The sequence below is a fragment of the Phyllostomus discolor genome, chromosome 11 (assembly GCF_004126475.2).
Source record: "Phyllostomus discolor isolate MPI-MPIP mPhyDis1 chromosome 11, mPhyDis1.pri.v3, whole genome shotgun sequence".
In the NCBI taxonomy this organism is placed as follows: Eukaryota; Metazoa; Chordata; class Mammalia; order Chiroptera; family Phyllostomidae; genus Phyllostomus; species Phyllostomus discolor.
In genome coordinates, this window is record NC_040913.2 from 80,226,069 (window position 1) to 80,248,642 (window position 22,574).

The following is a 22,574-nucleotide window of genomic DNA, read 5'->3' on the forward strand; positions in this document are numbered from 1 at the left end:
GATACCGGATGGGCCCGTGTGTGGGAAAATAAGTCCATGTTTTCTCTTAGCATAGTACCGTGATTACACTCCCTGAGGTGCTACAGACAAACACTTTCTAAGTATTTGTGATAAAAAGTTCCGATTAGACAAAGGCAGTCCTGCTTGACTCTGACTTTGCAGGAATTGAAAGCAAAAAGGATGACCTGGAAGGTGACTTTTTAAAATATATACACAACCACTTTACATTACATTAACATTATTCATTCAAAATGATAAGCCATCATTTGGACTTGAGTTTGGCTGGCTTATTTTTGCATTTGAGCTTGGCTGGCTTATTTTTACCCTATAAACAGAAAAACAGTTTTCAACATTTTTCTCCACTTCTATTTGCTTTATTAATTTTATGAACACTAATCAGTGCTTTAGGGGTATCAACCTTTCATTAAAGCAATGAATTACTTCATAGAATTCTAGTAGGAACACTTACCTAACTTAGTGCTTCCTTGCACATTTCTATTAATTCACGTTGTCATCCTCTAGTTAACAAAACCCATAAGATTGTGGAACTGGAAGAGATTTTACACGTTGTTCATTCTAGGTGTCATATGAAGAGACTTAAAATCCATAGAAGTTAAACAGTTTCCCAAGATCCATTGTCTGCTCATTACCCGAGTCAAACCGAAAAATCATGCCTCTCCAGGCCTGTGCCATTTTCACCCTGTGCCCTGTCCTGTAGGAAATAAGATTCTACTACATGTCAAAGTCACATCACCGTTATATGGACAACACTAGTACATAAATGTGTAGGCTTGCGTACGCGTATACACATTGAGATCTCGTTTCTTCTTTTGTCAGTTATACATCATTTTTCTACAAAGCAAAGAAGAATCAGAGCAATAAAAGAAATGGCCCGAGTCCTAGTGCCTGGAGGCCAGCTGATGATTTATGTCTGGGCCATGGAGCAAAAGAACCGGCACTTCGAGAAGCAAGACGTGCTGGTTCCGTGGAACAGGGCCCTGTGCTCCCGGCTCCTCTCCGACCCCAGCCAGCCTGGGAGGGAGAAGCAGTGCGGACGCCCAGAGAGGAGCCACCCCTGCCTCCCTCCTTGCACCGAGTGTAGCTGTTCCGTTCGATTTAAGGAGCGATGTGGCTCGAAGCGGTCCCGCAGCGTGGACTACGAACCTGCTGAGGCTGGAACCTGCTGTGCAATTATTTCTAAGGGAGGTGGGGGAGAAAATGGATTCTATAATGCGTTAGGAAAATCTTTTCGCTCCTGGTTTTGCTCCAGATCTTTGGACGAGTCAACACTGAGGAAGCAAATTGAAAGCGCGAGACCCTTGAAAAGCACAGAAGCTCGGGCTGCTGGTGCCGTATCAGTCCAGCCTTCCAGCCAGTCTAATCTAGACCTGGGTCGCCAAGAGCCCTTAGCAGCAAGAGAGCAGAACTTAGATGAGGACGTGTTTCTGGAAACTTCTCAAAAACATTCGGAGTGGCTGAGAGCACCAGGCACAAGGAGACACCTAAATGGAGACCATCAAGGGGAAACTGGGAGAAATGGCCGTGGGAGTTTTCTGGGTAGCAGCGACACTAAGGAGAAGCGTGTGGCCGCAGGTGACTTAGAAGAAGGAGACCCTTCTGCTGGTAAAATATTGAGAAGGATTTCTGCAGCCGGGTCCACAGACTCCATCCCGGATGACGCAATTTCTGTTGAAGGACGGCAGCCAGACGTTCGGGATTCCAGAGCCTTTATGCGCTACTACCACGTGTTTCGAGAAGGCGAGCTCTGCGGCCTGCTGGCGGAGAGCGTGTCCGAGCTCCAGGTCCTGAGCTCCGGGAACGATCACGGGAACTGGTGCGTCATCGCGGAGAAGAAGGAGAGCCGCGACTGACGGCTCGTTTCGGACTCGGCGCATGAACCACGTGCTTTTCGCCGGGTCTGGGATGGTTACCTGCATTGGCTTCCAGTTTCTTTATTTCCTCTTTTTTTTTTTTTTTTACCCATTTATGCTTTTTTCTGTAGAGACCATGAATTGGTCATCTTTTTAAACTTCGGGTAAACACAGAAGCAGGCATCTGGAGCTTTTCCCGAAGGGTGTTTGTGGTGACAGGTTGCTAGGAGAGCTCTGAAGAAGAAACGCACAACGAACCTCAGCACGGTTTGGTTTTTTTTCACGCTGAAAGATGAAATTATTACGAGATGACATGTATATTGTTTTTTTTTAGTATGATAAACTAATTTTAAAAGAGTCTGTTTTTAACTGTACCTTCTGAAAACAACATTTTGTAAAGTTAGGGGGGTAATTTCTGCTTTTCGGATTATAATTTAGATCGATTTGCCAGCAAACAGGTAAACCTCCTTTCACTCAACAGGTGGAAAGTGAACCTTGTAATCAGTTGTTTTGTGGCCAAGGCCTTGCCTCAAAGTCTGCAGAAAGGTGAGGAACCATAGAGAGAGACAAGAGGTGTTACGGGACTTTTTGAAAGGATAAACTTGCCTCAAGATAAGTAAATAATGAGGTTAACAATCTCAGAGTTTTTAAGGCCTTTTTAAGCATGTAGAGAGTGGTCTCTATGGGTGTTTGAAGTTGGTATTCTCCTGACCTTATTAGAGGCAAGAACGTCCAGTTCTGATAAGACCAAGATTGACGAATGAGGAGCTCTCATTGAGAATGACGGTTTTCTCACAGCCTGAAGGGAGGTGCAGGACATGGGAGTCTGGCTGAAGCCCTGTTTGGACTCAATGTAAATAGACTGTTAAGGGGTAAGACAGTCGGCCTTGGTGGGAAAGTCAGTTGTTGCACTTTGAAAATTAGCATCCAATCATTTACCCTTTGGAAAGTAACCACATTTTGTTAGTTTTATTAGAGATGTAGGCAGAATCATGTCCTATTAGTTGCAGGTTGAATTCCTGCCACTTTATGGACAAATAGATTGGCATCGTGTGGCCACTGCCTCTGTTTAGACTGAACCAGGGGGCTGTTTAAATCCGTGTCACTGGTCCTGAAACACAGACATAATGAGGGCGGGACCAGAGAGCTGAGAGAAGCGGAATAAACTGACCCAGGAATACAGCCTCAGATAATCCTTGAGGAGGAGAGAGCCCACCCTGGACAGAAGCCTTCCACTTTACGGACCGTCATAATCCTGGGTGAAAATCCAATTCTTGTCCTATTTTCCACTGAAGTGAACTGAAATAGTAAAAGATTTCCTTTGGTTTTGGTTTCTTCTTTCCTTCACTGATTGTGCTCTAACTTAAAAAATAATGGTACTTTCAAAGAAACCTAAAGAATTGGTTTTCATGCTTAGCTGAAAATTAACAGTATTTACAACTCTCTTTTGGCTCTAAAATAAGCCTGCCTCACCCCCTGCTTGGCTCCTGAGGTTGTCTGGTGGAAACGAGACGTGACTTGTGTTGTTCGGCGCATAGTTTGCATCAGAGGGACGATGGAAACAGGCGTAGAAGTGGGGTGTCAATTAAAAATTAATTTAGCGTCTTCCATTTCTTAAATTAGGACAGTCAACCACGAGTATAAGTGGTTTTATTGGCGGAAAGAAAAGATGCTCAGAGAAGCCCTTACAATGAAGGTTTGATGGCCTGTTGGTTACGAGTGGATGTTTTCCCGCTCGGAAGCCTCTCGTCAGATGCGTCTTGAATCCCAGCCCTGCTGCTAGAAGTCTGCTGGAGGCCTTTCTGGTGGCAGCTTACCACTCACACAGCTCTCAGTTTCCTAGGCCGCTCCAGAACGGCTTTCAGCTGGTAGCCTGGATGAGCAGCCTCTGCACACACACACACCCCGCTTTGTATGAAATACTCTCTGGCATGGTTCTTGGCAGAGACGTTGTCACGTAATCTGGACAGGGCTGTAACTTAAAAAAACTCTCACTTTGCATAATAGCTCTCACATTTTTTTCTCTTTTAAGTTTATTTTATTGATTGTGCTATTACAGCTGTCCCAATTTTTTTCTCCTGTTTATCCCCCCTCCACCTGCATCCCCCTCCACGTGCATCCCCCCACCCTCCAGCATCCCCCACGCCCCTTAGTTCATGTCCATGGGTCCTACATATAAGTTCTTTGGCTTCTCTGTGTCCTATACTATTCTTAACCTGCCCCTGTCTATTTTATGCCTGCCAGCTATGTTACTTATTCCCTGTAACCTTTCTCCCCATTCTCCCCCCCCCACCCCACTGATAACCCTCCATGTGATCTCCATTTCTCTAATTCTGTTCCTGTTCTAGTTTTTTTTCCCAAAGATCTTATTTATTTATTTATTTATTAGAGAGGGAAGGGAGTGAGGGGAGAGAGAGACATCAATGTGCTATTGCTGGGGGCCATGGCCTGCAACCCAGCCATGTGCCCTGACTGGGAATCGAACCTGTGATGCTTTGGTTCGCAGCCCGTGCTCAATCCACTGAGCCACGCCAGCCAGGCCCTGTTCTAGTTGTTTGCTGAGTTTTGGTATTTTAGGTCCAGTTGTTGATAATTATGTGTTTGTTGTCTCTTTTCATCTGCTAAGTACAAGAATTCTATGCATCCAGACCTTATTTTGTATGCAAATATTTAATGCTATGGTGGATAACGTCTTTTTGCTATATTGATGTGAAAAGCACTCTTAAATCTAACTTCTGCCTTTGGATATATATCCAAAATATCATAGATCTTCAATATATATGCCTAGCCATTGAAAAACCTATATGAATATCTCAATCACTTGAAAATCTTGCTCACTTTTAAAGCTGTCCTCAGAAGGAAAAACAAGTCATAAGTGAGTTTAAACATACACAGGCTATTTGTGAGTGTTCAGTCTGCCTTAACCTGATTATGGATTTTGCAGCTCTATCTGAAGTAACTAGAAAACTTGGGGCTCCATTATTAGTGCTGGCCCAAACAGTGTCTTTCCCGTCCCTTCTCTTGTGCTTGCTGTCCCGTAAGAGTCCCACAATGTGAAGTAGAGGGGAGTGTGTGGGGGATTATCGGAATGTTTTTGAAAACCTTTGCTGGCTTGTTGATGTCTCACTGGCTTATCTGAGGAATTCCATATAAACAGTCAGATGACTTGGGAAAAGTACGTTAACGTGGACGAAGGATGCAATCAAAGTAATGTCATGGTGGGAACCACACAAGAGGCCTATTTAAATTATTTTAAAATTGTCACGATAGTGATGAAATGACACCAGCCTGTTGTAGCAACTAGCGAACCATCTAGCAGACGTCTTGGGCATCATGTGGGTCTCCCTTTCTCATCACTCATCCGGAAGCAGGAGGGTGTGTGATTCGTGTCTCCAGTTTGCCTTCCTGTGTCCTTCCAAATTCTGAATGTCAAGAATTCCTCTGCATATTACCCAAGTGTCAATGAAATGGGCAAAAACCAGAGGTAATCCAGAGAGAAAACAATCCAACTCTAAATTAGCTGGAAATATCGACATACTAGCACATTAATGGCCACAAACAGCATCAGCATTGGGGGGTAGGGGGCGTAAATAAATAAATGGGTTTGAAGCAGGACAGAGGGGCTAACTCAGTAGCTGATGAACTTTTCGGGGAAGCTTACAAGTGAAGTATGAGGCCCCAGCTGGTGTGGCTCAGTGGACTGAGCACTGGCCTGTGAACGAAAAGGTTGTAAGTTTGATTCCCGGTCAGGGCACTTGCCTGGGTTTTGGGCCAAGTCCCCAGCTGGGGGTGAGTGGGAGAGGCAATAGGTCCATGTTTCTCCCCATCTCTTTCCCCTTCCTTTCCCCTCTCACTAAAAAAGAAATGAAACCATTAAAAGGGAAAAAAAAAGTGTGCTTGAGCTGTGAGTGCCCACTCTTTAGGAGGCAGGGGGATGGGACAGAATCTTTGGCCAAGCAGCAGCAGTCTGGAAAGCGCTAATTAGGGCAGCCTGGAGCTTTTCTCTCCTACTGTGGAGAAAATTTGAACTGTATCAATAACAGTGGGTAACTTTTCTTAAATATCTAACAGTGGTTTTACCTGTAGACCTCACTGAAGCCCTCCGAGGTGAGCATATTTATGTCCCCATTTTGCAGATAAGAAAGACCGAGGCAGAAAGAATTTAAATCTCCCAACGTCACAATCACGTCCAGAGCCTGTATCACACGTGTAGGAAGGGGCAGGGCTGAGACTCGAGCCCAAGCAGTCTGACACCCAGGCGCGCTCTCAGCCACAACCCCAGGTACCCCAGCCACAGGACCAAACAAATGATAACAGCCTTCCGAGGTGTGGTTATCCCCTTTACAGATGAGCTTTAGCGAGATTAAGCAATGATTACGCAGCTAGACAATAATAGCCATCCCTGACATATTTTCCCCCATCTTTTATATTTATTTTTTAAATTTGCAAGTCTGTTTCAGTTTGACTTCAATGAAAAAAAAATAGTCTTGGTTGCAAAATGTTGTGTGATCACTTTTCTCCAAATCTTCAATCCTTTAAAAACCGTATTACCTTGAGGGCTGTTCAGGCATTTCACTCCTTCTACTTGTTTACGGAACCTGTGAGTTCCCGGTGACGTAGGATGTCAGGCAGCGAGTATCAGCTGTGTTGTGTGTACACAGAAGGTTAGAATTAACTCCAAGGGCCCAGCTGGCACAGTCTTCATGCTTGTTACATACATACCACCAAGTTACATTGTCTAGTTTGAGAAAAGCAACAGACAAAACACCCTTTTAGGAAGTCACAATGCACGTTAGCATATTTAAGGCCTTGGACTTAAATAAAGTAAACTTGGACTGAATTTACCAAGTTTGCCCGAGACACATTAACATCCTCTAGCACCAGCATTCTGCGGAACACACTTCAGCAAATGACGCGTCTGATAGAGCAGAACTCACACTCCTTAGGAGGCCATTCGTAAACTGACTCTGTTATTTTCTGCCTCATCTCCTGCAATGGCACTGCAGTTTTTTCTGTCCTGCAATCTGCCGTCTTAAACAGTGCACTCATTAGGAATTACACCGTGACGGGTAGTTGTCACATTCCCTAGATATAAACTTGGGTTTCAGATGTCATCATTGCAGTCGTTCTCCAAAGAAAAAGGGCAGAAAACAGGCTTCATTCGTCAAGTCCAAGGTCTCGTGAGATTAAGTGCTATCATACACCCATCCAACAGATGGAAAAACCACAGGAATGGAAGCGGGTTATAGAAGCATCGGCAGCCCCCAAACCAGAATGCTCAACTCCTCCCATCCCAATCTTAATTCCACATTTCAGTTGGTAATGGTTTGGTATTCGAGAGTCTGTATTTGCCACCTCAATTACCTACAGAACTGGGGTGAGAGTATTTTAAAAAGAACTCTTCACCAACCAAGAGTTAAAATTATAATGCAAACAGAAAGCGTTAGGCATGGCACGGAGAACACAGACACAGAAACCTGAGAAAGCTAAGCACAGAGAAAATACCGAATCGTCCTATTTGGGCTTCCCCGCTGGTCCCACAGTATGTGACGACCATTGGTAGGGATGGGCGTCGTCTCAGTTCTAACACACATTCTGGCCCCCGTAGCTCTGCGTCTTCCCCACTGAATGCACGAGCAACCACTTTGTCCGGGTGGGATCTGAACTGTCATAGAATCTGTGTGACCAATTCCACGGACCCCTCACTCGACAATTACATACACACTTTGTGTTTGCTTCAACTAAAGCTGAGAAAAGTAAAGTTTCCTCCAACCCAATTAATTATTAAGGGATCCCCATGAAACAATTTATTTTCTCTACACGGAACATTTATTTTTCTTTGGCTGTTACCACCAGAGAGGAAAGACAGTGGGTCCCAGCAGCTCACCCATAGCCAGTGTTGAAGGTTGAATTCCTTGAAGAAGTTATGTTAATATTTACGGCCGCCTGGCAGGGAATTTTGTTGAATGATAGGCATTTCTCTAGTGAGCTAATCACACTGCTTCCATTTCTTTTTTATTCACGTATTTAGCACATTAGTAAAAGACTGCTTTTCTACTCTATTTATACAAACCCTGGCACTTCTTAAATCTCACTGATACAGACCCCAGTGGAATTTCTGAGACACTTTGAATATATACATGAAAACTGTCCCATTTTCTTCAGATGTTCTCTTAAATATGTATGATGTAAATTATATATATTCTTAGACATCTGGTGTTGGCTGTTGTTATTGACCAAGAGAAAGAAGGCCTCTTACCCTCTTGTCAAAACATTAAATCAGCGATTACCATAAAACTGTATTTCATTGAATTGATTTTTTGTTGTTGTTTTACAGAAATTCAAAGATGATTGTTAAGTGTTGTGGTGGCTTTTCTGGTGTTGACATGTATTTTTTTTATCGAAAGTACAAAAACTCTTCATGTTTTCCTACAGTGTACAGTTACTTTAGCTTTTCCCAGGAGAAGCTAGCAATAGTTTCAAAAGCACAAATTGATGTAAAATATCTCTACTGTGGTGACATTCAAACATATTTTATTTGCATCAACCGATGATGTTAGGATTTTTTGTAATAATAATTATTTCAGTGGTGTAATTTGTGTGCTTGTGCAATGTATTACATAGCTTATTGAAGTTGTACGTACTGCACTTTTCAGAAACGTTACTTGGTGAGCAGAGTGTTGCCCTTGGTCTCCACTCTGAGTGACACCGGACAGGTGCCGCCCTCTACCGGTTCAGCCTGTCCCCTCTGCTTATCTATCCACAGAACCGGGCACATCCATATCGGAATTGTTACCTTTGTCTAAAGGGAACCAAACTAGCCATTTAATAATAGACTGTCTTTAATGGGTTGATAAAGGAATATTATTGACAAAAACATCTTTTAAGATGAATAAAGATGTAGCAGACAATCTGAAGGTGGCTGTGTGAGAAAATACGGTTCTAATATTGATGAATGCAGTTTCTGTGTACGCGTGCCACAGGGCATCCATTATCTTTGCTGACCTTTTCCACCTGCAGGTTGCCAGCTCACTGTGGGAGCTGGGTGTGCAGCAGGGCTGGGGGGGAGGGGTGTGGGCTCTGCTGTGGCTCTAACAGCTCAGCAGGGCTGCCTCCCAGCAGATGACGGGGCCTGGCGTGGTGCCGCCTTGACCGCACCTGCCACCCATTCCCTGGGAGGGAGGAGCTCCAGAATCTCCCCAAGCATCTATTTGCCCCTCACAGGGGCTGCTTGGGAGACAAAAATGAACAGTACCGACAACGAACGAAATAGACCCTGTGTCAGTCTTTCGGAAAGAATCGATGAAACCTCAGTCTCGTGCTGTGTGCTCGCTGGCAGAAGATCTGTCGGTTTAAAAACACTAGTTCTTGTCTTTAAGACTTCCATCTTTGTGTTCATCTTCCATTTTTGAAATATCCAAGCAGAGATTCAGCTTAAAAGCTATCTGCTTAACAGATTTTCTTTTTGCAGGTTTTACACTTTCCTACATGGTTGGAATCAGAAGTAAACTGTCAACTTTAGTACTGCCTTATTACTGTACCGGTCACTCCCCACCGAGTCCCCAGAAGGTCCCCCGACGAAGGTGCACCCCTGGCCAGGCTCGGTAGGTGCAAAACCGCCAGGGGTTTGAGCTGCCAGAGCCCTCAGTTGCCAGTGACTCCAAGGAGGAGGGATTTGCCCAAACCAGCACCAAACCTGTTTTCTTCCCCACGCCACATTGTTTGTGCTCCTTGGGGAAGCTGTGGCCCTTTGCACGCATCCAGATCTCTGTCACACTGCAGCCACCGGCTCAGCCCCCATCTTCAAGGGAAATCACCCCAATTCTACTGCCCCACGTTGATTTTCAACGTCTTCACCACCCTACAACCCTTTAAATTTAGGGTATTGCTACTCGAAGTATTAGCAATTAAAAATGTTCCTGAATCACCCACGATTTATTCTCTCCAATTAATAAGAAAAAAAAGGACAGTTGAAGCTTTTTGAGCAGGTGCTTCAGAAAGATTAAGGAACCCAGCGAAGGTGTGGGTGGGGAGGGGCACTGAGAGGTGGCTGCAGCAGGGTGGTGGAGACACAGGAGCGGGGACAGGAGGTTTAGAAATGAACGCACGGTGCACGCAGAGCCAAGCTAGAACCCACTGGAATGGGAGGAGAGCCAGGGAGAAGAAAACGGAAAAATGGCTCCCACGTCCCCACCTGGCTGCCCGGGAGGCTGCGAAGCCTGCCACAAACAGTGCAGCCCCCGCGGAGGAACCGTGCCCAGGAGGCCTCCCCAGGAAGCGGAACGAGGGCGCCCCCTGCTGGAGAATGAAAGCCGCTGCTGACCTGTGACGTCAGCATTGCCCTAATTCCCGGTTAAAGTCTTTACAGAACCCACCCACACTGACTTTGAAGTCCACGCTGATGGGCACTAACAAGTTGGTAAGTGGGTAGCAATTCAGACAAATTTCGTTGTGCAGAAACAACTCGAGGCTGTCAAAGCAAGTTGTTACATCGCCCAGGGAAAACTGTTTCAGAGTCAGAAGGAGTTTGGTGATAACAAAGAGAATTAATACTTAAGTGAAAGGAGATAAGACTGTAACCTGTGGAGGACTGATGAACGCGGATCTTTTGGGACTATTAAATACGTTCAGAGGCCGTAAGGGACTGCAATTGGGATCTTTAGCTGCTAATGCTACCTTGGAATACTTAAGGCTATCGACTGTTGCAATGTGGAGAGAATTTGAACAACTTCAAAATATTGCACGTGCATTTGACAAAAATAACCCTGGGAGCCGAAAACTAAACTGAATGGGGGGGTGTGACCGACTCAGGGTCGTGGGTGTCATCTCTCTAAAATGTAGGGTGTCAAGAAGACAAATTTTATTTTGTCGTTTTGTTTTTTTACCCATTGTTCTAACTCCTATACCAAGGGATCGAGCAGAGAGAGACGAGGAAAAAAACAAAAAATAAAAAATACACTTAAAATACTAATACCAGGTCCAGACCAGGTCTGGGCAAACCTGGGATGTGTCTGCACTGGTTTTCGTCATCCTCGCCCTCACACCCTCACTGTGCCCACTCGGGTTCCTCTGTCCCAGCACAGGCTGGTGGTCCCATGCATTTCCAGCAGCCCAGGGACGCGAAGTGTGCACTAGGCCATACGTCCCTGGGAAACATCTCAAGCCCAGAGAAGCACCTTTCTAGAACCTGGCTCTCTCCTCACCGGGCCAGGCAATCTCATCCATTCAGGTCCAGCTTCCTCGTCCACGTTCATGCAGCAGCTAAGGGAAATGCCCCAAGCTCCCCGCTAGGCTGAACTTGGGCCTCCTCCTCTGCCGTTTCATCCCCTGTCCCTCCCTGTGGCTGTCAATCACCCAGCCTGCAAGCCTGCTTTAAAAACCTTCCCAGGGCTCTCCTTTGCTGGCAGAAGTGGGTCTCGGTCCAGCTGCAGATAAGAAAAGCCTCTGGAGCTTCTAGGACCTAGCAGTGAGCAGGACCCACTCAGATCTTCCACTGCTGAGTCGGCTCTGGTGTGCAGGGGCAGCTGGGAGCTGGGCTCCCAGAGCCCCAAGTCCTCCTCTGGCTCACAGGCCTCCTTATAGCCGGAGCGCCCTCACCGCCCCCTCCCCCAACTCTCCGCACCAACCTGCATATGGTGTTCACTGAAAACACCTGGACACGTCACGCTTGCACACTTCAGTCAGCCTGGGGCCTAACCACTCAAAGTGTGGTCCTCTGACCAGCAGCACCCACCTCACCTGGGAACCTGGAACCACAGAATCAGAACCTGCCTGTTAGCAACATCCCCAGCCATTGTGGACGGGCATTAAAGCTGGAGAAAGACTCTAGCTTCTTTCCCCGCTCGCATCTCTGAAAAAGTCACGTTCACACTTCAATCCCTCGCTCAAGCGCCTCTTCTGTGAAGCCTCGCCCGACATCCCCCTCACTCCCGCCCTCTCCTTGAAGGAGCACATTCCTCCCGGCTCTGTGCCACCTGGCTCGTCCTACGCAAGAACCGAAACCAACAACACGCCCTGTGCCTGTGTTCAGTAGTATTAGGACCAGACAAAAATAACCTGGCTGCTTGCTTCAGGACATGCCTGTTCTTAGAAGACAAGACCACGAACCAACTGAACAGCTCACTTACCATGACTCTCTGCAGGGCACCCATAGCGGCCCCAGTGCCCTGGCTTCACTGTATCCACCCATCTAGAGGAAGCAGTGAGGGCAAAACACTCCCCAGTCCTCATCCCACCTCATAACCCAGCCCAGGGGGTTCCTGTCCAGGCCCAGGGGTCACATGAAGACCCTGCCCCGAGTACCTTTTGGAGACACCGGTAAGACTGTCAAGGTGATGGGTGTTCTTCCTCAGTGGGTCTAATCAACTTTGTCGAATCCACAAGATTTTCTGGTGGCCTGTGAGACAGTCAACAGGTAACCCTCTTATCTTATCTTATTTGTGTGGCAGATGTGTTCCCACTACTACCATGTCACTCTCTCCTTCCCGGGTTCACACACACACACACACACACACCCTGCACCCACTTTTGGAGGCCTTGCCTAAACCAAAGTGAGGATAATAAAAGAGAGCTTTGGGAAGCAATCTAAATGAAGAGAGAGATATCTTTGTAGCCTGGTGTGGCAAAGGAACAATAAACACTGGCAGGAAGAAGAGTCTTCCTGTCTTCCAGCTACTCCGCCCTGAGGCCAAACCAAGAAGAGGCCTGTTTTCACGCGCCTTCCTCCTGCAGGGTTCGCCACAACCTAACACCCCTACACACGCACACACACACACACACACACACACGCACACACTGTAGACGAGCACACAGAGCATCCAAACAACAGAACTGACTGCCTGAAAATCTGAGCTGCAGGCAGGAACAGAGAGGAACGGGAGTGAGGGGAAGGAAGGGCCAGGAAGTGGCTGAGAAGACAAAACACCAAAGAGGAGAAGCTTCTTGTCAGTCAGGACAGAGCCCGCCCCGTGCTCAAGCCGTCAGGGAGCCCACAGCACCCCTTCCTCCCTGCCCTTCCCCCCGAGGGGCTGAGGGCAACTGAACCGAACAGGGCAGAGGGGCCAGCATCAGATGGGCACGTTCACTTCCTCCTCTACCCATATCGGCCTGCTGGGAGGGTTAATCATTTAGGAGGCGTAATTGCCCGGCACATAGGGACAATGTTATGTCTAAAACAGTGAGATTCCATAAGTCAAGACGTAGAACTTCCCAAAAGGTGTTGAGCAGCCTAGAAATTAATCAACTTCTTAATCAGACAATGTATGCCCTCAAATAAACTAATTCATGGCTAATGTCTATAATATAGGAAAGTCCAACTAGTCAGTGTGGGGTCAATCACTAATCAAAGCCACCAGTAACAACATTCACCAGAATTAAGGTGCTGTCCCACCGAACCAAGGCGATGCCACTAGGAGTTTTCTGGAAATTAACACACATAAAAAAATCAAGAGGAGTTTGGCGGCAGGGTTCCTAGCATAAGAAGAGTTCCAGTTTCTGCCTTATCTCCCATTATTGAGGGTTATTGGATTTATATATTAAAGTACATTTAATTTCTAAAGTAAATAACGAGTATGCATTGATATACAAAACGTTTCAAGAACTCCTAGGCTGGACCCAAGAAATCCCTTGAACTTTATTCAGTCCAGTGGGTTCCCTACTATTTGACCCAGTTTTCTTTTTTTCTTTTTTATGCATTAATTTAAATACATTATTTTCTTTTTGAATTTATTTTATTTCTAGAGAGAGGGCAAGGGAGGGAGAAAGAGAGGGAGAGAAACATCACTGTGTGGTTGCCTCTTGCACGCCCCCTACTGGGGACCTGGCCCGCAACCCAGGCATGTGTCCTGACTGGGAAGCAAACCTCAACCCTTTGCTTGTAGGCCCACGCTCAATCCACTGAGCTACATCAGCCAGGATAGGTGCTTGTTTTCTACATAAAATATGTTAACACCCTACAAAGCACACTTTGGGAAAGGTTGCCTGGCTTTTAAAAGGAAGATCCAAACACACCAATCACCAAGAACCGTCCCCCTGGAAGTGTTCCTGCAAAGGTGCTGATGACTTCTGCCACCTGCCATCCTCATATCAACAGCTGGGACATGGGGTCACCTTCGAGGACCTGATTCTAAAGAGGTGTGGGTGCCACATTAGAGCTTAATAGATGTGCTTCCCCCTGAATCCTTGGAAAAGGTATTTTTAAAAATTCCTTCTCTAATGATCACCCGTGACATCAGCTTTAAGCGCACGTGAAAGATAAGAGAACTACCTCCTGTAACGCAGCCTGAATATTTGGAGTTGTTGGAACATGTCAACCCGAACTGCACTCTACGCTGTAAACGGTGCTATGATGAATTACAACAACGCTAGCATATTTCTCACTTGTTTCTTTTATCTGCTTTACTAGTTTGTAAACGTGGAGAGCAGGGTGTGGTAGCCTTATAGTCCTTATCTGTAAAACGAGCATAGTAATATTTATGCTGCAGAGTTTTCTCAGCCAGAACTTTTAAAGACACAAAAAAGGTTAATGTGTGTAAGTAAAATTTCTTTTTTAAAAATATTATATTTATTTATTTTTAGAGAGAGGGGAAGACAAGAAGGAAAGATCAATGTGTGGCTGCCTCTTGCACGCCCCCTACTGGAGGCACTGACCTGGCCTACAACCCAGGCGTGTGCCTTGACCTGGAATCAAACCCACCACCCTTGGTTCTCAGGCCAGCACTCAATCCACTGAGCTACACCAGCCAGGTGTGGTCTGTAGGAAACATTTCTAAAACAATACCAAAGATGTAGCAGTAATAGTTTTCAATAGATGAAAACTATTGGTATTATTTCTATTATTTCCTGGTAGCATTAACCTCTTAAAGGATGGAAAGTATCATGGATTCAAAGTATGTACAATCACTAGAGTTAATCAGAATTGCAGTGTTTGCAGTTGGTGGGAATTTTTTAAAGACTTGGAAAGGTTCTCGGAGATTATCTTTGACAGATGAGATAAGAAGAAACTGGGGTTGAGAAAAATTAAACAACTTGCCAGTATTTTCCACAGGACAAAACTTACCAACACCTAACGTTTGGATCCTCAAAATACTCGACGGAAAGTTAAAAACTGAACATGACCCATATCTAAAGCGAACAGACCCCATAAATCTTTGCATGGTCCCAGGGGTTCTATAACTTACACACATTTGCATGGTTAATAACAATTATTAAAGTTAATAAAATTGAACTTTTAATGTACAAAGTGATCTACCTCAAATGTCCCCAGTATTTTGTTTAAATCCCTATTTTCCGGTATTTCACAATGGGCAAACTCTCTTCACCAAGCCTTGCAGGAAGCAGGCAGCAAAGCATCAGCCCATCCCGTCACTAGGTGGCGCTAAGCCCACTTGTGGCGGATCCGGAGAAGCCAGCAGGGTGCGGGACAGCCCAACCGTGGGGAGAATTAGTTTAAAGTCCTGGTCCCATTTTAAATGTTCATACTCGGACACGAAAGCAGATAAGTTAAACCTGCCATTATCCTGCATACTTAAATCGAACTGAGTTCAATAAAAATAAAGCAGAGCCGGAGAAATGGAAGCCAGCCCGGCGTCTCTGGGCTATATTACAGGCGGAGGGCGGGTCCTGACATAGTCCAATCTCCTTGCACTCGACACTCCCTTCACAGGACCAAAGGGGACACATTCTGGATCTCCTTTGCTCAGAATAAGTTGATCATCTGTAATGTTATTTTAGAGAGGATGGGAGCTTAATAGTAAGAGGTGGTGGGGGACAACCACGTCTAGAAGAACTTGAACACAAGAGGCTACGACTTAAGAATAATACGGGGAAATGGGACAGAGCAAAGAACACGTGGACAGTAACACCAGAATGAAGAAAACACATGGTTCCGATCAATGAAGCGCGGGGAGTTGGAGAGGGAGGCATGGAGTATAACTCAGAGCTACAAAATTTCAGAGCTGGAAGGAGCCCCGTGAGGAAGCGGGATTGGGCCCAAGAACTGGATGATTTGCCGAGACCCACGCAGATCGATCGTTAGTGGCAGACAAGCCCTGGACCCGCTTTGTTCGAGCTGAGCAGTCCTCCCTCTTTCTGTGAACAGGTGCAGTCCCTCCTCGTGCCTGGCTGAAAACCCCTCACCAACCCCAAGGAAATCCACGCGCCTGTGTGCACCCACAGACACCGTGCTCACAGTACAGGAACCCGAAGGGAGCCATCGGAAACGGCAGCGTCGGTCCCGCGGCCGAAGACAACTGCCTCGAACCAAGGGCTGGAAATCGGCCCGTTCCCCTTCGCAGGAAGCGCAGCTCCAGCTGTTTGACCCTGTTTAGTAATCAGTTCCATGCTCTCACACGAGGAATGCCAGAACGCAAACAGAAGGGGAAAAAAAATCCTTTTCCTTGGGAAGAAGAATTACTCCAAGAAGTCTAAAGAGAGGCCCAGCTGGTTCATAGAGCTTTGCAGGAAATTGGGAACCACTTCGTGCTGCCATTGTCTCGTCCTCGCCAGCTGGGCAGAGTGGCGCTGCGGCGTACCGGGGAACATTCACACCCACAAAGGCCAGATTTTACTCCATTGTGCTTATACTTGAGAGGAAAGTATTTGGGGCCTAAATATTTCAGAAAACTGCCAGATGTATTCTTGTCTGATGGGAAGTGCTGGGCAGAGTCCCGTGGTTCTGCCACCCACTTGTCAGCTGTGTGATCCTGGGCGAGGTACCTAACTCTTCTGAGCCTCTGCTATCAAATGGGATTGGGTAACTGTTATCGCACAGGACGGTTCTGAGGATAATGCAAGGGCAGGTGCCTTACGGCACAAAGAAGCATCTGTAAGTATCAGCTCCCTTCCTTCAGTTTAATTTTCTAATTCACATCAGCAGTGTGGACCAGGCCTCAAGGAAGGAGGAAAGTGGGAAGAAAATGCTTCCTTTTCTTTGGAGCCACCACTGGGTTCTCCTCAGACTAATTTAAACAGAGGTTCTTCAAACATGTTGGGCTCCACACCTGCTCACGCTCTTAAAAACTAAGGCTTCTAAGTAGCTTTTTTTAAAAGTGTGGGTTATGGCCCCGGCTGGTGTGGCTCAGTGGATTGAGTGTTGGCCCATGAACTGAAAGGCCATTGGTTCGATTCCCAGTCAAGGCACATGCCTGGGTTGCAGGACCAGGGCCATGCAAGAGACAACCAACTGATGTTTCTCTCCCTTCCTCCCTCCTCTCTGAAAACCAATAAATAAAATCTTTTAAAAAATTAAAATGTGGGTTATCAATATTTACCATATTAGAAATTAGTACTGAGAAATTTTTAATGATTATGTATTTGTTTTAAAGTAACAATAATGCATTACATGTTAACGTCAGTTATGACAGATAATTATTTTCCAATACAAGAAAAGTTTAGTGAGGAGACTGATAGCATCTACATTTTACAAGTTTCTGCAATGTCTGGCTTCACAGAAAACAGTGGGATCCTCATATTTCCTCTGCTTCCACACTCACTCTGTTGCATTATCTTGATTTGATTACAGTTTGTAAAGAAAAATCAGCTCTCTGTGGGGGAGGAGTATTTTAATAGTTTTTTTAATTGCACACATTCTTGGATACTACACTCAAACTCAGTAAGTATTCGTTTCTTAGAAGTTAAATACAATGTGGAACCTGCAAATTTATCAACAAACTTCTTAAACTCTTACTTGAAGTCAGTGATCTATTTGGCTTTTTGAATGGATCTATTTTTCACCCACGTAAGATTTTGTAACATTTGGAAAATACTGGTTCACGGAGTTATAAATATCTTCCCAATTTTGACACACGTTATGACACAACATCAGAAAATCACGTTATTATTGTATCACCATCAGTCGCATCCGAGGAGTCCCGAGGAGGAAGCTGTCCAGCTCTCGGTGATGGTCGGTTTGCCATCATCCTAACTTCCTCCTCTTGAACTTCAGCATCCGTCACCGGCGCTGTCGGTCAGTTCACTTGAGGTGGCAAGCTCTCATCGTTCGGTTTTGAGAAAATATCTTTTCCATCTTAAAAAACTAACGGTGTCCCTTGAACAAAAGAGGGGACTGGTTTTCCCTGCAATTCAACCGCCAGGTGTTTCTCCTCGAGAAAACCAACCACCGTGCTTCGTGCTCTTCAGCGCCCTCCTGTGGCTGCTCGGGCCCCAGCGGCCTCCGGCTACTGTGAGGTCCCCTGGTGTGGCACTCGATAGAATGTCCCGTTGCCCCAAGTTCCCTACTTTACAGTCGGCTATACCCTCTATTTCCAACAATAAAAAAATTTATTCCACGACTATTATATGTCAAAAACCGTTCCAAGCGCTAAAAATATAGTAGTCAACAAAACAAGCGAAGTCCTTGCTTCTGTGACCCCTTTTTCCTCCAGGGGGAAGAACAGAAAATAAACTTGTAAATAAATTACTGTACAAGATAATCTGAAGCAACTGTGTTCCTGTGGTGATAAAAAACACAGGACCACAGTTATAAAAAATGAAACCACGTGGCTGGTGGCCCCCGAATGAGAGGTGACGAGTCTGTGCGCCCAGGGTGAAAGATGGCAGTTCTCGGGCAGAAGTGGGGGTGGGGATGGGAACCAGAATCCGGCCAGCGCAGCTTTGGAACACCCCGGAAAGCTGGGAGGAGAAGGGGGATTTTCAAATCTTGCTGCCTCACCCCTGTGGGAGGGCGGTACCCCACCTGGGTGGTCGGGGATTAGCCAGGCACTGGGGGCAAGGCCGAAGAAGAGCGGCTGGGGCCGGGATGAGGTGCCCCCCTGCCCCACGAGGGCCAGTGCAGGGGTGCCGAGCTTGCCGGTTGCTACTTGTTCTGCCCAGAGGCCGCAGGGAGCAAGGATGGAACCGCGGTTATTGGCGCTGCGGTGTTTTCATTACCCTGGCTGCAATACCCGGTTTACGCTGACATCCAGAAGCTGCCTGTCACTTCTGCTTCAGAGTATGACGGAGCCACTTCTAGAATACACTAACATTTCTCATCAGTTCCACTACTCACAGAATCCAGGCGTCTAGGGCAAAGACAAGCAAATATAAAACAAAGAAATCACACACGACTAGAAAGAGTGGCTTGTAGGCCCTGTTGGGAAAAATACTTGGCCATGGAGGACCTGTGCCGCTCGCCTCAGAAAGTTTCTCTCGCAGAATTAATCCTGGCCTTGGCCCTGGCCGGGTAGCTCGTTTGGTTAGAGCATCATCCCAATACACCAATGTTGCGGGTTCGATCTCTGGTCTGGGCACATCCCCGAAGCAACCGATACATGCATCCACAAGTGGAACAAAAATATCAATGTTTCTCTCTCTCTCTCTTCCTCCCTAAAACATAAAAATAAATCCATAAGTAAATTCTTGCCTTGATTTCCTCTCCCCTTCACCCTAGCAGCACGCTGCTGCTGTGTGTGCTGAAGAAATGTGTCCTCTGTAGCGGGGGCAGCCTCTCCCAGGCGTTTCCGGCGCTTCCCTCCGCTGCTGCCCTCCTGGGTCCCGGGAGCGATCTGCGCTGGCCTCGGCCTCAGCCTGTGGCTTCCCCTCCCCTGGGATCTGTTTCCTTTGAGTTACTGCCCTTCCCTGCACGCTTCGCTAAGCCGGGATTTCGTTTCATGGGTTTCACGCTTTTCCCATAAGTATGAATGATGGGTACCTCAACAAAGGTGCACTTTTTAAAAATCCCCTTCATGGGTCATTTCTCTTTGAGCCACTTCATGTGTTTCAGAGGGGACACGCGCAGAAGTCCTCTGGCTGAAGGCCTCTAGGCAGAGCCCTGCACTTCAGGCAGCCTGCGAATAGTCTGTTTCAGGTGTGAAAAGTCTCTCATCTCTCGAAGGGCTCATCCGAGGCCATGCATGCAACCCCCTCTGCCCACGGAATCACAAACTACTCCCCCTTCTCATTAAATTATCAAATTCCGGAGCGAGTGACTGTGGTGTGTGATTATACCCCTAGCGTCCCAGCCCTGGTGGATGGCTGACGCTTTCACGGTGAGGGGGTCGCCGGCCTAGGCGTCTTCCCGGTGATGTTCCTGGAGGCGGTTGGGGTGGGGACGCCGATAAGGGTCGTGGGAGGGCAGGTTTTTCTCTTATCTCTATTCCAAGAACAACACTATTTTCCTTTCTTTTTTCCCCTCTTAAAGCAACAGCATTTCTGTAACCACTCTTTCCTAATCATGTCACTTCTTCTGTGGTCCCTTTCAAGTTGCCTGCAAAGTGTTTGAAGCCAAATTTGTATTCCACATTTAGCCACTCTCTGGGGTCTCGTCACACGCATCTCACGAATTAGATGCAGGAAGGCTTCATGGTGTGGTGCTGGGGGTCCGAGCCCCCTTGTCCTGCTTACCTCATCTCCGTCACTGTTGTTGCGTCGTCCTTTTGAACTTGGACGTGTGTTTTGGCTCCATTTTGTCTCCTGAAAGTAGACCCCCCCAAAATATAATCTTAACAAGTTGGTCCTGCGTTTCTATCGCAGGGACATTTTTCACATTTAAAAATTGCATGAATCATAGCAAACCTTTACTGGGGCCCTTGGACACATTTCAGGGGAACGACACATCTTAATAAGGAAAAAGACAGTCAGAGCCACAAGGGAGCTGGAAGGTTGTCACAGCTGCTAACCTCGCCCTACACCACCAGTAATGCACGAGGGACTAGCCTTGCCCACCCACGGGCAGGCTCGGTTTAGGGGTGGGTAGCAGCCAAGGCTGGGAGAAGCTAGCATGAAATCATAACGGCCCTGGCTGGGTAGGTCACTTAGTTAGAACATCATTCTGATATATCAAGGTTGTGGGTTCAATCCCTGGTCAGGGCACATATAAGAATCAACCAACGAATGCGTGAGTAAGCAGAACAACAAACTGACGTTTCTCTTTCTTTCTCAAATAAATGAATAAAAATTTCACAAAATCATAGAGATTAAAAGCAACTTGAGCAGAGTCATCCAGTTTTCCTTTGTTCATTCTTCCAAAAGCCACATTCAGTAGTGCCGCCTTATCCTCAGGGATGTGTCCCAACACCCCAGCGGATGCCTGAAACCAGGGACAGGACTGAACCCCATATACACTATGTTCTCTCCCATTCATACATACCAATGATGAAGTTTAATTTATAAACTAGGCACAGTAAGAGAAAACAATGATAACTAATAATAAAATAGAACAACTGTAATAATATACAATAAGTTATGTGAATGCAATCTCTTTCTCCCCCTCTCTCCTCTCTCTCCTCCTCCCAAAATATCTTACTGTACTGCACTCACCTTTTCACTTGCAGGAAGCACTTCCCAGCTTCTCTCGGGCATATCTGGAAGGCCGGCATCACTACTCTCCTGCTTGGGGGCATTTATTAAGTAAAGGAGAGGTGACTGGAATACAAGCACTGTGATAAGGTGACAGGCCATCTGATAACAGAGATGGCTACTAGGTGACTGGTGGGGGAGGGGAGGGAGTGTTCACAGCACGGAGACCCTGGACAAAGAGATGAGTCACATCTGGCTGCCCCCTGCCCCACCTTGGGAAGGAGTAACTCTGCTTCGGATTTCCTCACGCTACTCAGAACGACACACAATGTTAAACGTAGGAATTGTGCATGTCTGAATTGCCCACGGAACATTTTCAGACCTCGGCTGACCAGGGACAACTGAAACTGTGGAAGGTGAAAGCCCCCACGGGTAGGCAGGGGCCACTGTGCTTGGCAGTAACTTCCTTCACTGTAAAGTGAGGCTGGGAAGAATGGGGTGCCTTCTAGCTCATCACTTTATCCCCATTCATTCCAGATTCTTCTTCATTTTTTTATCTTAAAGGGTTTACAAATTTATTACACAAATTAGTGATAAAAACAATGGGACCCTCAAGGAAGCAATGGATAAAGAACATGAAATGAGCAATCCAAAAATAACCGAGGTGGGCCCAAAATTATGATGTGCGACAATGTTCTCTAGGATGTTGGTTATAAAGGAAAAAAATAAGTCAAATTAAAATAAGGGACATGGAGTAGAATATTATGTAGAATTTAAAATCAGTTTCACAGTCACACGCTGCTTAAGGATGAGACACTTTCTGAGACATTCTTGTGTAGGCGATTTCCACGTGTGAACACCCCCGGGAGCTTGCGCACACACACAGATGCCACAGCCTACTGCTGTAATTACACTGTGACACAACGGGCAGTGCAGCAGGCCTGGTCACACCAGCGCCACCACAAATGTGTGAGGAACTGGGGGCCAGCCTTGACATTGGCTTTTCTTTGTCTAAGGCAGGAGCCTGACTTGGGCTTTGACTTCAGAGACCTCCCCTTCCAGGAAGGCCACCTGGAATGAACATCTGCAGCCATAGGATGAGCTAGAGAGCCAGGCCGCCTCCCCCCACCCAGGTTCCTTTGCTTTGGAGACTTTGACTTTGAAAACTGACCGTTTGGGCTACTTGTTGTTTTCCTCTTCTCTGTACTTTACATTCTCACCCCTCTGTTTTAAATTCACCAGTAAAGACCCAGCCCCCCTCAACCCTGGTCCCTCAAGCTTGACTCCAATAAGAGCAGAACCCCAGGCTCTCTCCCTCCACCTCCAATTCTCTGCGTGCTCCCAGGTGCCTGATATGCCCCAGGTCCCCTAATTTTTTTCTTCAAAGTTACCTGATGGTTCTTACTGAAGGGCATTTTGCAATGGTGATAAGAACTACAAGGGTCCCACCCTGGCTGGTGTGTTTCAGTG

At 46.5% G+C, this 22,574-nt stretch overlaps 1 protein-coding gene across 3 annotated transcripts in view; it reads left to right on the forward strand.

Moving 5' to 3' along the window:
• The window catches only part of TRMT9B (tRNA methyltransferase 9B (putative)), a 48,576-nt gene extending 39,790 nt beyond the window's left edge, over positions 1 to 8,786 (forward strand). For all 3 annotated transcript variants that reach the window (XM_036011669.1, XM_036011670.1, XM_028526917.2), the window contains one exon: positions 838 to 8,786. In XM_036011669.1, coding sequence (XP_035867562.1) covers positions 838 to 1,871 — 1,034 coding nt within the window. In that variant the 3' untranslated portion in view covers positions 1,872 to 8,786. The remainder of the gene's footprint in view (positions 1 to 837) is intronic.
• Positions 8,787 to 22,574: the final 13,788 nt, after the last annotated feature.